Below are 16,602 nucleotides of genomic sequence, written 5' to 3'. Positions count from 1 at the left end.
ACACGATACCACGGTTCATCGAGAGTAGTGACTGGCGTATTGTGACGAGCCAGTTGCTCGGCCACCATTGACCAGACGTTTTCAGTTGGTGAGAGATATGGTGAATGTGCTGGCCAGGGCAGCAGTCGCACATTTTCTATATCCAGAAAGGCCCGTACAGGACCTGCAACATGCGGTCGCGCATTATCCTGCTGAAATGTAGGGTTTCGCAGGGACTGAATGAAGGTAGACACATCTGAAATGTAGCGTCCACTGTTCAAAGTGCCGTCAATGCGAACAAGAGGTGACCGAGACGTGTAACCAATGAGACCCCATACCATCACGGTGGGCGATACGCCAGTATGGCGATGACGAATACAAGCTTCTAATGTGCGTTCACTGCGATGTCGCCAAACACGGATGCGACCATCGTGATGCTGGTAAACAGAACCTGGATTCATCCGAAAAAATTACGTTTTGCCATTCGTGCACCCAGGCTCTTCGTCGAGTACACAATCTCAGGCGCTCCTGTCTGTGATGTAGCGTCAAGGGTAACCGCAGCCACGGTCTCCGAGCTGATAGTCCATGCTACTGCAAACGTCGTCGAACTGCTCGTGCAGATGGTTGTCGTCTTGCAAAAGTCCCCATCTGTCGACTCAGGGATCGAAGGTGGCTGAGCAATCCGTTACAGCCATGCGGATAAGACGCCTGTCATCTCGACTGCTAGTGATACGAGGCCGTTGGGATCCAGCACGGCGTTCCGTCTTACCCTACTGAACCCACCGATTCCATATTCCGCTAACAGTCATTGGATCTCGACCAACGCGAGCAGCAATGTCGCGATACGACAAACAGCAGTCGCGATAGGCCACAATCCGACATTTATCAAAGTCGGAAACGTGATGGTACGCATTTCTCCTCCTTACACGAGGCATCACTACAACGTTTCACCAGCCAACGCCGGTCAACTGTTGTTTGTGTATGAGAAATCGGTTGGAATCTTTCCTAATGTCAGCACGTTGCGGCGCGAACCTTGTGCGAATGCTCTGAAAAGCTAATCATTTGCATATCACAGCATCTTCTTCCTGTCGGTTAAATTTCGCGTCTGTCGCACGTCATCTTTGTGGTGTAGCAATTTTAAAAGCCAGTAGTTGTATTTCAATCTCCGCAGTGTAGTGGAACGCTGTGACGTCACCAGCTCCTCCTCGACCACGTGGGCGTTCAGGTTTAAGCGACAGGAATGCCGCAGTCTCCGACTCACCCTTGACGAGCATCATGACGCGGCGCGGCTTCTTCAGCTTGGCCACCATGTCCTCCAGCGACTTGGCGCCCACGACCTTGGTGCCCTTGGCCTCGTTGGCCAGGAAGGCGTCCACCTTCTCCGTGGTGCGGTTGTAGGCGCACACCGTGAAGCCGTGGTCGTTCATGTTGAGGATCAGGTTCTGGCCCATCACCGCCAGCCCGATCAGCGCGATGTCCGCCCTGCAAACAACAATTCGTTACTGCTGAACACTCGACTACAAACAATAAATACTGACTATATACGACGGTAGCATCTGTTCCCGAAAGAACAGTTACCATTGATGACCACGCAGCTTTGTTAGAAATGAAATGATAATTAAATGGACACCCTAGCTGCAAACAGGCGTTGATGTACTTCATTGGGGACATGCTGAAAATGTGTGCCCCCACCGGGACTCGAACCCGGGATCTCCTGCTTACATGGCAGACGCTCTACCCATCCGAGCCACCGAGGGCTAAATGGTTCAAATGGCTCTGAGCACTATGGGACTTAACATCTATGGTCATCAGTCCCCAAGAACTTAGAACTACTTAAACCTAACTAACCTTAGGACAGCACACAACACCCAGTCATCACGAGGCAGAGAAAATCCCTGACCCCGCCGGGAATCGAACCCGGGCGTGGGAAGCGAGAATGCTACCGCACAACCACGAGCTGCGGACGCCACCGAGGGCAAAGAGGATAGTGAGCCTGCAGGGACTTACCCGTTGCACGCTCCCCGTGAGACCCACATTCCCAACGTGTCCACACCACTACATTCGTAGTGCGCCTAATAGATGTTTGCCCATCATACTCATTACTCGTGGTAGATTGATCTAGCAAGTCCCGTACGAGTTCGGGCATAGCGTATGCTACCGTCATATATAGTTAAGATATAGCTTCCCAGCCACCGACCTTCTTGTGCGAACGCAAGCAGGAGATCCCGGGTTCGAGTCCCGGTCGGGGCACACATTCTCTGCTGTCCACATCGAGGTATATCAACACCACCTGTCTGCAGCTGAGGTTTTCAGTTATCATTTAGAAACAATATAGCTTCTGATGCAGTGTTTCTCACCCTTTCTTCGGTCATTATTACCCCTGAATGCAATCCCCCAACATTATCACCAGCTTTAGCACCTAACTAAACTGTAGAATGAAGGACTTTAAGAACACTTTAACACTTTTGCTTTTAAAATGTTCGAAGATGAATGATATTTAGTGTAATGACTAAAGAATTAGAGGTGCATCGCAAGTGCTACCCACAACTCCTTCTGAGATAAGAAAGCTAACTATCCACAGTGATGGTAGACATTTCTTAACAAAACACTTCCCCTGCATTACTACTGTCTATTGTGGCACTTTGTTGACCTGTACACAGAAAACCTATTTAAAAACAACAAAGTTCAGATGTGTGCACTACATTTACTGTTGGTAAATCACTTGATTGCTGCACTCCTTACTGCTGAACTGGCAGAAACTGGACAACTAACAGGTTGTTAATGCTTTTTGTCTAGCCATAATAATAATAATAATAATAAGACTTTGCAAACAACAAATAGAAATAGTAGATCACACCACAAGCGGATGTACAATACTAGCAAATACAGAATACCCCCGAAGACATGACAATGTAGCAAAAATAATACACCAACATCTTGCCTTACAACATAAACTTATAAAACAACACGTTCCCACATACAAGTATGCACCACAAAATGTACTGGAGAATGATGAATACAAATTATACTGGAACAGAATCATCATAACAGATAAAACACCACCACATAACAAACCTGACATCATACTCACCAACAAAAAGAAGAAATTAACACAACTAATCGAAATATCTGTACCCAATACAACAAATATACAAAAGAAAACAGGAGAAAAAATTGAAAAATATATCCAACTGGCTGAGGAAGTCAAGGACATGCGGCATCAGGATAAAGTTGACATTATACCAATTATACTATCAACAACAGGAGTCATACAACACAATATCCATCAGTACATCAATGCAATACAGCTACATCCAAAGTTATACACTCCTGGAAATGGAAAAAAGAACACATTGACACCGGTGTGTCAGACCCACCATACTTGCTCCGGACACTGCGAGAGGGCTGTACAAGCAATGATCACACGCACGGCACAGCGGACACACCAGGAACCGCGGTGTTGGCCGTCGAATGGCGCTAGCTGCGCAGCATTTGTGCACCGCCGCCGTCAGTGTCAGCCAGTTTGCCGTGGCATACGCAGCTCCATCGCAGTCTTTAACACTGGTAGCATGCCGCGACAGCGTGGACGTGAACCGTATGTGCAATTGACGGACTTTGAGCGAGGGCGTATAGTGGGCATGCGGGAGGCCGGGTGGACGTACCGCCGAATTGCTCAACACGTGGGGCGTGAGGTCTCCACAGTACATCGATGTTGTCGCCAGTGGTCGGCGGAAGGTGCACGTGCCCGTCGACCTGGGACCGGACCGCAGCGACGCACGCCAAGACCGTAGGATCCTACGCAGTGCCGTAGGGGACCGCACCGCCACTTCCCAGCAAATTAGGGACACTGTTGCTCCTGGGGTATCGGCGAGGACCATTCGCAACCGTCTCCATGAGGCTGGGCTACGGTCCCGCACACCGTTAGGCCGTCTTCCGCTCACGCCCCAACATCGTGCAGCCCGCCTCCAGTGGTGTCGCGACAGGCGTGAATGGAGGGACGAATGGAGACGTGTCGTTTTCAGCGATGAGAGTCGCTTCTGCCTTGGTGCCAATGATGGTCGTATGCGTGTTTGGCGCCGTGCAGGTGAGCGCCACAATCAGGACTGCATACGACCGAGGCACACAGGGCCAACACCCGGCATCATGGTGTGGGGAGCGATCTCCTACACTGGCCGTACACCACTGGTGATCGTCGAGGGGACACTGAATAGTGCACGGTACATCCAAACCGTCATCGAACCCATCGTTCTACCATTCCTAGACCGGCAAGGGAACTTGCTGTTCCAACAGGACAATGCACGTCCGCATGTATCCCGTGCCACCCAACGTGCTCTAGAAGGTGTAAGTCAACTACCCTGGCCAGCGAGATCTCCGGACCTGTCCCCCATTGAGCATGTTTGGGACTGGATGAAGCGTCGTCTCACGCGGTCTGCACGTCCAGCACGAACGCTGGTCCAACTGAGGCGCCAGGTGGAAATGGCATGGCAAGCCGTTCCACAGGACTACATCCAGCATCTCTACGATCGTCTCCATGGGAGAATAGCAGCCTGCATTGCTGCGAAAGGTGGATATACACTGTACTAGTGCCGACATTGTGCATGCTCTGTTGCCTGTGTCTATGTGCCTGTGGTTCTGTCAGTGTGATCATGTGATGTATCTGACCCCAGGAATGTGTCAATAAAGTTTCCCCTTCCTGGGACAATGAATTCACGGTGTTCTTATTTCAATTTCCAGGAGTGTATATACAACTACAGAAATCCGTAATTATTGATACATGTTCAATCACCTGAAAGTTCCTAAATGCAATATAACAAATACCGTACAGTTAAAAGGAAGTCACGCTTGATCAAGGTCCGCATCACTTTCCATTTTTGACCAGACATAACGTCTGAGAAAAGAAAGAAATAATAATAATAAAAAAAACTGTACGGCAGTATATCAGGCCTTATATAGTTACTGCTGTGTCGCATTTATCTGTTGCGAACAGAGTAAGGGAGGAACTTCTGGACTACTGCAGGTACATCAACAACTTAAAGACATCTTGCTATTTTTAGCATTTGTTACGTGTATGTCTCACTTTTTATCATCAGCGATGTGGGGGACAAAGCACAACGTGTGTGTGTAATGTGTAGAGTATGTGAAGAACCTGTAACCTCCACTGCATTAATGCTACTAACTGAGGAAAAGTAATTACTGGTAACTTATATAATCAATATTAGAGTAAAAAGGAGATAAAACAGACACCAAAAACTACAGGTGTGTGTGTATATATATATCCTTGTTACCAGTAACATACAAAATACTGTCTAAAGCACTTTTAAATAGAATAGAGGAACAAGCAGTATCTAATATAGGACATTGTCAAGCACGATTTAGGAAAGGTAGATCGTGTGCAGAACAGATTCTTAATTTAAAAACAATTTTGAGAGAGGGAGCTATACAAAATAAAAATACAGTAGTTACTTTCGTAGACTTCAAGAAGGCCTACGACTCAGTTGACAGACAAACACTATTCCAGATACTTTATGAGTAAGGGACAGACGAAAACACCAGAAGACTTGCTGAACAAACGCTCACAGATACAACCTCAACGATTAAGTTTCAAGGCGAAATTTCTGAACCATTCAAAATCAAAACAGGAGTTCGGCAAGGAGATGGACTGTCCCCAATTCTCTTTAACTTGGTTTTAGTTAAATAGTAAAAACATAGGAAAGCACATCAAAAAACAGAGGCACAAAAGGTACAAGAATGGGCCAAGGAAAGAACAAATTTGAAGTGAAATGTTTAGCCTTTGCGGATGATCTGGCATTGGTAACTGAAAACCGTACAGACGCAACAGTTATGCTTGATCTGTTACACGAGATTGCTGAAAAGACTGGGCTAAAAATACGCTAAGAAAAAAAACGAGTATATAGAACGCAAACATAATACAGAAAAGTTTATGAAAATAAATAATGGAAAAATTCAAAGAATTGATAAATTTAAATACCTTGGGGAGTGCATCGAAGCCAATGGACTGGATAACACAACAAATAAAGAAAGAATAATAAAGTTAGAATTTGCATATAAATTAACACAAAACTACTGCAATAAGAAATTAATATCCACACAAGCGTAGATTAGACACTATAATTCACTTATTAGGACACAAGCAACATATGGATCAGAGTGCCTAGTATTGAATTAAAAAAAGGCGAATTAAGAGAACTAGAAAAAAGAGAGAGGAAATAGAAAATTTCTAGGTGCTGAGAAAAAACAATGAAAATAGATTAAAAGGAGAAATGAAGATTTATAGCGTGGAGGGTAAAAATGGTAGAGGGAGACCAAGAGATGAATACTCTAAGCAGATTCAGAATGATGTAGGCTGCAGTATGTACTGGGAGATGAAGCTTGCACAGGATAGAGTAGCATGGAGAGCTGCATCAAACCAGTCTCAGGACTGAAGACCACCACCACCACCACCACCACCACCACCACCACCACCGCAACAACAACAAAAATACAGAAAAGATCAGATATAATGAGGAAGAGACGGCTAAAATTTTATGTTAAAAAGAATGGAAGAAACAAGGATTTTTTCAACGAAACTTTGTAATTACTTTAGTAAGCTTAAAAAATTGTAGGATGGATAGAAGCAGTAAAGAAAGATGCCAACAAAATAGGTATTACAGAAGAAATAAGACAGGAATCACCTCGGGCTACTGACAGAAAATGCAAACTGCGAAGAAGATGAGCCAAAACCTCGATCCAAGAAAGTGTGGACAGATGAGAAGAGACAAGCAGTCGGAGAGAAAATGAAGTACTGGGAAGAAAGAAAGAAAAAGAAACACCATAAGTCTTAAGTTGTGTGCGGTCCATAGCTGGCCAAATCAATAAATAAAAAAAATATTAGTCTTACAAAATTGTGATAATAGCAATGATCTTTTCAAAATAACTTTGTTTCCAGACTGAAAGAGAATCTAATTGTTTAGTTTTTACCCCTCAGGGGGTAATTACCCACAGGTTGGGAAGCACTATTCTTATGTCATTTCAGTGTTAAAGAGAATGAAATGATATTGGACAGAACTCTTAACAATACTGCACGCTTCTTAGAAGGTCAGATGGAAAGTTAAACACGCTCTCGTTCTTATGTAACATGTATCGTAATTAAAATAAATAATGATGAAAATGCCTGTTTCACACAATTCGAAGATCCGAGCAAGACGAACTGCTTTCTTCAAAAATTCAAGCACACACATAACACTAAATATGCAGGTGATAAAATTTCGGAATTTCGAATTGTGTGCATTTTTACTCTTGCTTATTTCCTTTTTGACTTCTCGTCATTCGTACATACCATAACTACACATGTTATTTACAAACTAGTTGGAATTGTTCCATTTCACCACCTTTGAACAACTCAAATGTATGATTTAAAAAAAAATTAACTCAGATATTGTCGAAGGGCACACATTAATTACTGCTATTATGGGAATCAACAGTTGCAATAATTATACAGAAGCAAATAAGCATCAATAATTATACAGAAGAAAATAAGCATCGAGAGGCGTTTTTGTACGAAGTATGAGAAGCGCTGAACGGGAAAAATGAGGGGAGGGGGCGGGGGCAAAATAATGTGTGTTTCAGAACGGGGGCGGGACGGAAAAAGCTTGGTCAAAAAAATACCAAATGGTGCAACACGACATGGAAAAAATACACAATTTAAAAACACAATTCAGGAGAGAACACAAGAAGCTGTGCAAGTCAACAAAAAAGTCGTTTCTTCCCCGAAGAAGTCAAATTGATTTGGTTATCGCTCATTATAGCTTTTATTACAAGGCACGTAATCCAGGGGAAGTTTCCATTAATACATTGGCTGCCATGGATACACAATGTGACTTCCCAGGATGGCAATGTGCACGAAATTGATACATATGTTCCAGGCGGTGTATGAGACTCGTACACACAGCTACACTGAATTAAAATGGATACGTAGTGTGTTCCAAAAAATCGGCGGTGAAACTTCAGGAATGGATTCCTTATCTAACAGCAACAAAAAAATTCTAGTAAACATACATAGGCTCTAAAGTGCATACCTTAGGTGCTATGAGCCACTAGTTTCGCTACAGTGAAACATCGCTCCTACGGAACAATCCCATAGCTCTTTAAGGTATGCATTTTAGGGCCCCATGTTTACTACAATTTTTTTTCTTTTTGTTAGATGAAGTATCCATTCTTGAAGTTTTGTCGTCGAGTTTTGGAACACCCTCTGTAGCTGCCCTGGCCTCCTGAAGATACCATACACTTTCGGTGATGGTCGAAAGTTTGGAAATCTTCATAGAAGGGGTCACTCACACGTTCAATACTACTGTTAAACTTCAAGATACTGACAGTCTGAATGTGCGTATTGACGCATTGTCAATACTAGAAATATTGATGACCAGTATTGACGGGTCTAAAAAAATTGTCGGCATTGTCAGTACATACTGAACGGCTGATGTCAAATATTGACGGTTTGACCATATTCTCCGTTCAGATTTTGACTGAGCTTCAGCCACGCAGCGTTAGCGAGCACTGTTTATTTATTTATTTATTTATTTATTTCAATTCGCCGTTGTGTATATGATACCTAAAATTCAAATTTTTAACGAGTCTTAACACACAAGAATTTTAACAGGCCTATGCAAAGGTAATCATTGTATATACCACTTTAGGATGATTAACGGACGATTCTCTTTGATACTGCTTACTTCATTACTTTGAAAATATAGTATACATTGTTGAGTTACATTGCAGTTTTGAAAAACGTTCCCATTTCGAAAGATACGTTACATATCTGCAATTACTAGTAAGAAGTCTGCGAAATGCATGTCAATTTCACCAAATCACCACAAAGTGTAAAAAAAAAGTTTTAATTGCTTGAACAGGTCATCGTCAGGCAGATCTAACTGCTTCAGAGGTTTCCATAGAACTTTACTAACTGTGCTTGCCGATACTATAGAAGCGAAACTCGTAATCTCTGGTCGAATGCGGCTGCCTCTCTCGTTAACGAATTTTGCTTCTCTAATTTTTATCACATAACAATAATAACTTGTACGACGCAAAACTAATCGGAAAATAATTTATGAAGGTACTCCGTGTTGCAACCTGCACCACGCAAGTAACGAGCAGCCCTTAGTGGCTCGCCATCACAGTTTTCTTTATCTTAAATATCTTTGTGACTAATGCCCTTTTGGCATATTTATTATTTTATAAATGACATGTAAGTACTGCCAGTCTGTCACGACGATTCCGTACTTACACCCTATGGTATGTTTTTAGTCACCATTCTGTGAGCATGTTATAGAATATAGACCATTCTTTGATTTAAATTGTGAGGAAGACACTCCTAGCAGTGTCGAAAAGCGGTTAATTCGTTAAAAATAGTGACCGAGGGCTGTTTTTCTTTCAATTGTAACTATTCACGGTCTCTAAACGTGCAGCCATGTACAAAATTTTCCTTATCCTACAGTTGGTGAACAACTTTTGCCGTCTAAAACAAGATGCCCATTCACACAATGTATTGCAAGCAAGCCAGATAAGTTTGGCTTAAAATTATGGTTACTTGTAGGCGTTTCTACTAAATACATACTGAATGGATTCCCATACACTGGTGCTGATTCCCTTCGACCAGCTGACCAAAGCCTAGGTGAAAATGTTGTTCTTAGGCTTATGGGACCATACTCGGGCAAAAGTTTGATGAATGTCAATACTGATAGTTACTTTACTTCGCTAAGCCTTGCAAACCGTCGGAGAAAAGCATCCACAACTTTTCTATTTTGAAACGTAATCGAAGGGAGGTACCTCCTGCTGCAAAGACCGGAAAACAACCACTCCACTCGACTATTGTGTATAAAAATGATGATGGAACAACACTAAAAGTTTATCAAGGGAAAACAAATGAGAATGTTTTGTTATTGAGTTCACTTCACTCTCATGTATCTCTGTCCGATAGTCAGAAGAAGACTCCTGAAACAGTGCAATTCTACAATGAAACAAAGTTTGGGGTCGACGTTGTCGATCAAATGACAAGGATGTACTCCACAAAAGCCGGTACAAGACATTGGCCAATGCATGTACTTTATAACATTCTTGATTTGGCTGCGATAAATTCTGTCAGAGACAGCAAAGGACTTGGAAGAGCAGTTGAACGGAATGGACAGTGTCTTGAAACGAGGATATAATATGAACATCAACAAAAGCAAAATGAGGATAATGGAACGTAGTCGAATTAAGTCGGGTGATGCTGAGAAAATTAGATTAGGAAATGAGACACTTAAAGTGGTAAAGGAGTTTTGCTATTTGGGGAGCAAAATAACTGACGATGGTCGAAGTAGAGAGGATATAAAATGTAGGCTGGCAATGGCAAGGAAAGTGTTTCGAAGAAGAGAAATTTGTTAACATCGAGTATAGACTGAAGTGTAAGGAAGTCGTTTCTGAAAGTATTTGTATGGAGTGTAGCCATGTATGGAAGTGAAACATGGACGATAAATAGTTTGGACGGGAAGAGAATAGAAGCTTTCGAAATGTGGTGCTATAGAAGAACGCTGAAGATTAGATGGGTAGATCACATAACTAATGAGGAGGTATTGAATAGAATTGGGGAGGAGTTTGTGGAACAACTTGACTAGAAGAAGGGATCGGTTGGTAGGACATATTCTGAGGCATCAGGGGATACCCAGTTTGGTGTTGGAGGGCAGCGTGGAGGGTAAAAATGGTAGAGGGAGACCAAGAGATGAATACTCTAAGCAGATTCAGAATGATGTAGGCTGCAGTAGGTACTGGGAGATGAAGAAGCTTGCACAGGATAGAGTAGCATGGAGAGCTGCATCAAACCAGTCTCAGGACTGAAGACCACAACAACAACCAATTCCTGGGTGTTGTATAAGGAAGTGACTGGTACGCGACTTAGCAGGCGGAAGTATATTTTTGATTTGTGTGAAGAGCTTCGAGCGCCGTGTGTATTATCAAGAAATAAAGATGCCAGACCAGAATCATGCAGACACTAAAGGCGGACCACAGAGGGCAACTACGAGAGAGAAGTGTAAAATTCGTACCTCATGTAAAGGAAACCATACTGCTACTCTTTGTTCTGGTTGTGTGTGTGTCTGGCAAATGTGAGAAGACGAGTGCGGTGCGCAAGTGCAGCAGTAAACAGCAGTGAACTACGGTGCTCAGGCATGGATGCGTGTGATGTCCATAGGTTAGTTAGGTTTAAGTAGTTCTAAGTTCTAGGGGACTGATGACCACAGATGTTAAGTCACATAGTGCTCAGAGCCATTTGAACCATTTTTGAATTACGGTGGAGTGTGTGTGTGTGTGTGTGTGTGTGTGTGTGTGTGTGTGTAATATATTTATTTTATTAATAAAAAATCAACAAAAGGTATATATGTGTGTTACATTCCATTACCTATCACAATCTGATCAAATAAACATGGGGCCTATTTGGCCCTGCCGGTCCTTGTATGTGGTAGCCTGCTTGCGGTCCTCCTAGTGTTAACGGTAACTTCGTGCAAAACCTGCGCAGAAAAATGCACAAAACCCGACCTCCGTTCCTAGAGGCCGGGCAACTCATTCTCCAAGATAATGCTCGGCCGCATATCGGCAATGCTGTACCCCAAAAACTGCGCGAATACGGATGGGAAGTGTTGCCGCATCCTCCCTGGAGCCCAAACATGACTTGTTCACGACGTTGAAAAAAACCTACCCGTGGACGTCATTATCTTTTCCTGAATGAGCTTTTACCACCGTCACCCGAGCCAGTCGACAGACGAACAGAAGTGGTGTCCTGGATGGAATAACAAGAGCTTCTGAGACGCGAGGATTCAATCAGAGAAGCAGGCAGACTCTACTGAAAAACTGTAAAGAGCTACCGAAAAAAAATAAAGGTCTAAATAAAAAGGTGTGCATTATTTATAAAATTTTCCTCGTATTTACAACCTGTGCAGAAACCAGACGGCAGTTGTAAGGTTTGTGGGACATGAAAGGGAAGCAGAAGTCGAGAAGGTGGAAAATTAAGGAGATGGGCCATGGATAAACTGAAAGAACCAGAGGTCATAAAGAGTTTCAAGGAGAGCATTAGGGAACGATTGACAAGAACGGATGAAAGAAATACAGTAGAAGAAGAATGGGTAGCTCTGAGGGATGAAGTAGTGAAGGCAGCAGAGGATCAAGTAGGTAAAAAGACGAGGGCTAGTAGAAATCCTTGGGTAACAGAAGAAATATTGAATTTCATTGATGAAAGGAGAAAATATAAAAATGTAGTAAATGAAGCAGGCAAAAAGGAATACAAATGTCGCAAAAATGAGATCGACAGGAAGTGCAAAATGGCTAAGCAGAGATGTCTAGAGGACAAAAGTAAGAATGTAGAGGCATATACCACTAGGGGGTAAGATAGATGTGCCGGCCTGGAGCGTGAAGCACTGATGATAAGCAGTCCAGACGGAAAGAGAATAGAAGCTTTTGAAATATGGTGCTATGAAAGAATTCTAAAAAAAATTACATGGGCTGATCGAATGATAAATGAGATGACACTGTTTCGAATTGGATAAAAAGGAATTTGACAACTTAACTAGAAATAGGGTGTGTGTGATAATACATATCGTGAGCCATCAAGGAATTGTCAATTTGGTAAGGTGAGGAAGTGTGGGAGATAAAAACTGTGGAAACCAAGGCTTGAATAGTGTACTCAGTTTCAAAGGGGTGTAGGTTGCGGTAGTTACCCAGAGATGAGGCTCGCACAGGTCACAAGCATGGACAACAACAACACCAAGACAATGTAGAGGCCAATCACAAACATATTTTAATACAACGCAATCTTCGTATTCTTCATACCTTCCATAAACTACAGATTTCTGTTATTGAGACGAATTTTGTAAATTTGCAGAATACACTGACTGTCACATCTTGCACACTTAAATGTACGTCGTAGTTTATCAAACTAAATTTAATCCACCATAATGTTCAGTTGTTTAAACGTGCTACTCTTCTTAGTGTAATAAACATAGCATCGTACTTTTTTTTTTTAATTTCACATCCAGCGTTATTTACGTCTTTTGAGTCGTCAGTCTTTTGACTGGTTTGATGTGGCCTACCAAGAATTCCTCTCCTGTTCAAATGGCTCCGAGCACTATGGGACTTAACATCTGAGGTCATGAATCCCCTAGAACTTAGAACTACTAAAACCTAACTAACCTAAGGACATCACAGACATCCCCGCCCGAGGCAGGATTCGAACCTGCGACCGTAGCAGTCGTGCGGTTCCAGACTGAAGCGCCTAGAACCGCTCGGCCACTCCGGCTTGCAACCTACGTCCTCAATTATTTGCTGGATGTATTCCAATCTCTGTCTTCCTCTACAGTTTTTACCCTCTACAGCTCCTTATAATACCATGTGAGTCATTCCCACATGTCTTAACAAAAGTCCTATCATTCTGTCCCTTCTCTTTATCAGTGCTTTCCACATGTTCCTTTCCTTTCCGGTCCTGAGCAGAACCTGATTCCTTACCTTATCAGTCCACCTAATTTTCAACATTCGTCTGTAGCACCACATGTCAAATGCTTCGATTCTCTTCCGTTCCAGTTTTGTCACAGTCCATGCTTCACTACCATACAATGCTGTATTCCAGACGTACATTCTCAGAAATTTATACCTCAAATTAAGGCCTATGTTTTATACTACTTCTCTTGGCAGGAATGGCCTTTTTGCCAGTGCTCGTCTGCTTTTGATGACGTCCTATCTCTGTCCGTCACTGTTTATTTTCCTGCCCTGGTAGTACAATTCCTTAACTTCATCTATTTCGTCTTCTATAAGTCTTCACAGATTGGATCAGAACACTGGACGACGGTTCCACGCGGTGGAGTGCCCTCGTACCATTCTGACAGCTCTCTCTAATTATGTAAGTTACGTCTGTTTAACTACACCAGACAGGTATGACTGACGACAGGCGGTGCTGATACGCCGGAAGCAGGGTGTACACGTGTGGCCGTGCGGAAAGCCACGACGATACGGATATTTCAGAACCCGTGACGGCTAATTGAATATAAAGTACATAAAACTGCAAGCAGTCACCTTTTTTGAACAGTTATTTACGGGGGTTGAGTGAAAAGTAGTGCCTCCACCTTGGTAACTTTTCAACAGATGGCAGCATTGGTATACGGCAGGTACTGGCTTGTTCCGTAGCCTCTTCTCTGCAGCTCTAGTTGGCGGGAACGGTTGTGTTGTTACAGTGTAATATGGAACCTTGCGCAGACGGTCGGTCAACGCGATTTAAGCAACGTGCAGTCATTGAATTCTTGACAGCAGAAGGTGTCACCCCAAAGGAGATTCATCAGAGAATGAAAGCAGGTTATGTTGATTGTGTCGATGTGAGTTCTGTGCGTCACTGGGCGAATAAGTTTCAAGATGTTGAGGCGGGAACATCTGACCTGCTTGACAAACAAAGAGTGGGACGTCCTTTGACAGCAACCACAGAGTTTCACAGGCAAAATGTTGACAGATTGATTCAGGACGATCGTCGTATCACTCAGAAAGAAACAACTTCAAGCACAATCGGCATTTCATTTCACAAGAACGTGTGGGCGACATTATAACTGACTCATGAAATGAAAGCGCAAATACTTTAAATTTGTACGTGAATGAAGGTGACGCCTTTCTCCATTCAGCTGTGACAGGAGACGAAAAGTGGGCACACCGTTACGACCCGGAGACGAAACGTCAGTCTATGGAATATCGACACGAAGACTTGCCCCAGAAAGAGAAATTCAAGACGCAGCCCTCAGCTGGAAAAATCATGGCCACCGTGTTTTGGGACGCAGATGGTGTCATCCGTGTTGTTTCCTTGTTCGTGGAACAACAATAAATTCAGAGCGTTACACCACAACGCTGCGAACCCTGAAACTACGGTTAACAAGGGTGCGAACGGAAAAAGGAATTGTTTTCCTGCAGCATGACACTGCCAAACCACACACTTCACGTGCCAACAAAGCAGAACTTCAGAGATTTAGCACCGTCTGACTTCCATCTGTTCCCCATAGTGAAAGATGATCTGCGGGGACATCATTACGCTTCTGATGAAGACGTTGAGAGACTGTGGTTGCGCAAACAGAGTGTCGGCTTCTTCCGTGACGGCTTCAGAAAACTGGTTCATCGTTGGCAGAAATGTATTCAACTGCCTGGTGATTATGTGGAAAAGTGAACACTGGTAATTAAAGATCACATTCTAAGGATTATTTCTGCGTTTGATTTATTAAAATACTCCCATCCAAACCCAATTAATCAAAGAAAGTGGAGCCATTACTTTTTATTCAACCCTCGTATTATCCCATGAACCAATTTTCCAACCTTTTCAGGTTCATCTTCAGATGTTTTTCCGGATGTTAAACGTGTTTCTAGCACAATGCTGGGTGCTGGCATGCAACAATATCCACGGATTTTTTTGTTAGTGTCCATACGTGTGCGTCCGTTTTGATGGCCAGTTGGTATATCACTTCATACACTTTTACACAATCTGCATGCATTTACACTGTGATAGCGAAACTTTGCCAGCAGCATTCAAGCATGTGCTATACAACTGTTGCTTTTTACAAAGATCTTTGTAACAAAGTTTCGCTATCGCTGTGTAAATGCATACAGATTGTGTGAAAGTGCGTGAGGTGATGTACGAACTGCCTTTAAAATGGAAGCAAATGGTCACCAACAGGAGAAAGCTACCCATAAGCCAGCACCCAGCATACTACTCGAAATACCGATGGAACTTCCACAAAACCATCTGATGACGATCCTGATAAGGTTAGAAAACCGGTCCATGGAATAATAAATTACTATTCAAAAAAGTGACTGGTTGCAGTTTTAAGCATTTACATTACGTAAACAGTAACATTTCATTTTGACTGCCGGTCGTTGTGGCCGAACGGTTCTAGGCGCTTCAGTCCGGAACCGCGCTGCTGCTACGGTCGCAGGTTCGAATCCTGCCTCGGGCATGGGTGTGTGTGATGTCCTTAGGTTAGTTAGATTTAGGTAGTTCCAAGTCGAGGAGACTGATGACCTCAGATGTTAAGTCCCATAGTGCTTAGAGCCATTTGAACCATTTATTTTGACTTTCATAATAGGGAAACACTACACAAAGTAATCCGTGAATTTGGAGTTAAAACTAAGCTGACAAACACAATTCGACAAACTATGACAGAAACAATCCCAAAAGTGTGTGTGAAATCGACCTTCCAAATTAAATACAGGTGTTACGTAAGGTGACTGTTTATCTCCACTTCTTCACAACTGTGTCATGGTGAGAATTTGGAATGAGAAACTGAATGAACATAAAGTATCCCTCGTGCTATAGGGAAAGAACAAAGATGCCGCAATAAACTGTCCAGCTTTTGCGGATGATTGTATCATTTTCTGAAAGCCTGTCTGATGCACTAGGGCAAGTCAAATGGCTCAAATGGCTCTAAGCACTATGGGACTTAACATCTGAGGACATCAGCCCCTAGATTTGAAACAACTTAAACCTAACTAACGTAAGGACATCACACACATCCATGCTAGAGGCAGGATTCGAACCTGCGACCGTGGCAGACACGCGGTTCCGGACTAAAGTGCCTAGAA

At 43.1% G+C, this 16,602-nt stretch overlaps 1 protein-coding gene and 1 non-coding gene across 2 annotated transcripts in view; both read right to left on the bottom strand.

Moving 5' to 3' along the window:
- Nucleotides 1–16,602, bottom strand: part of LOC124719926 (6-phosphogluconate dehydrogenase, decarboxylating) — a 140,906-nt gene that overhangs the window by 62,268 nt on the left and 62,036 nt on the right. The window contains exon 2 of the mRNA XM_047245123.1: nt 1,241–1,461. Within this exon, the coding sequence (XP_047101079.1) occupies nt 1,241–1,461 (221 nt within the window). The remainder of the gene's footprint in view (nt 1–1,240; nt 1,462–16,602) is intronic.
- Trnat-ugu lies at nt 1,663–1,737 on the bottom strand. The gene has a single exon. It is a non-coding gene; the product is annotated as a tRNA-Thr (tRNA).

This window comes from Schistocerca piceifrons, chromosome 11 (assembly GCF_021461385.2).
Source record: "Schistocerca piceifrons isolate TAMUIC-IGC-003096 chromosome 11, iqSchPice1.1, whole genome shotgun sequence".
Taxonomy (NCBI): Eukaryota; Metazoa; Arthropoda; class Insecta; order Orthoptera; family Acrididae; genus Schistocerca; species Schistocerca piceifrons.
This window is presented reverse-complemented; position numbering and strand designations above follow the sequence as displayed.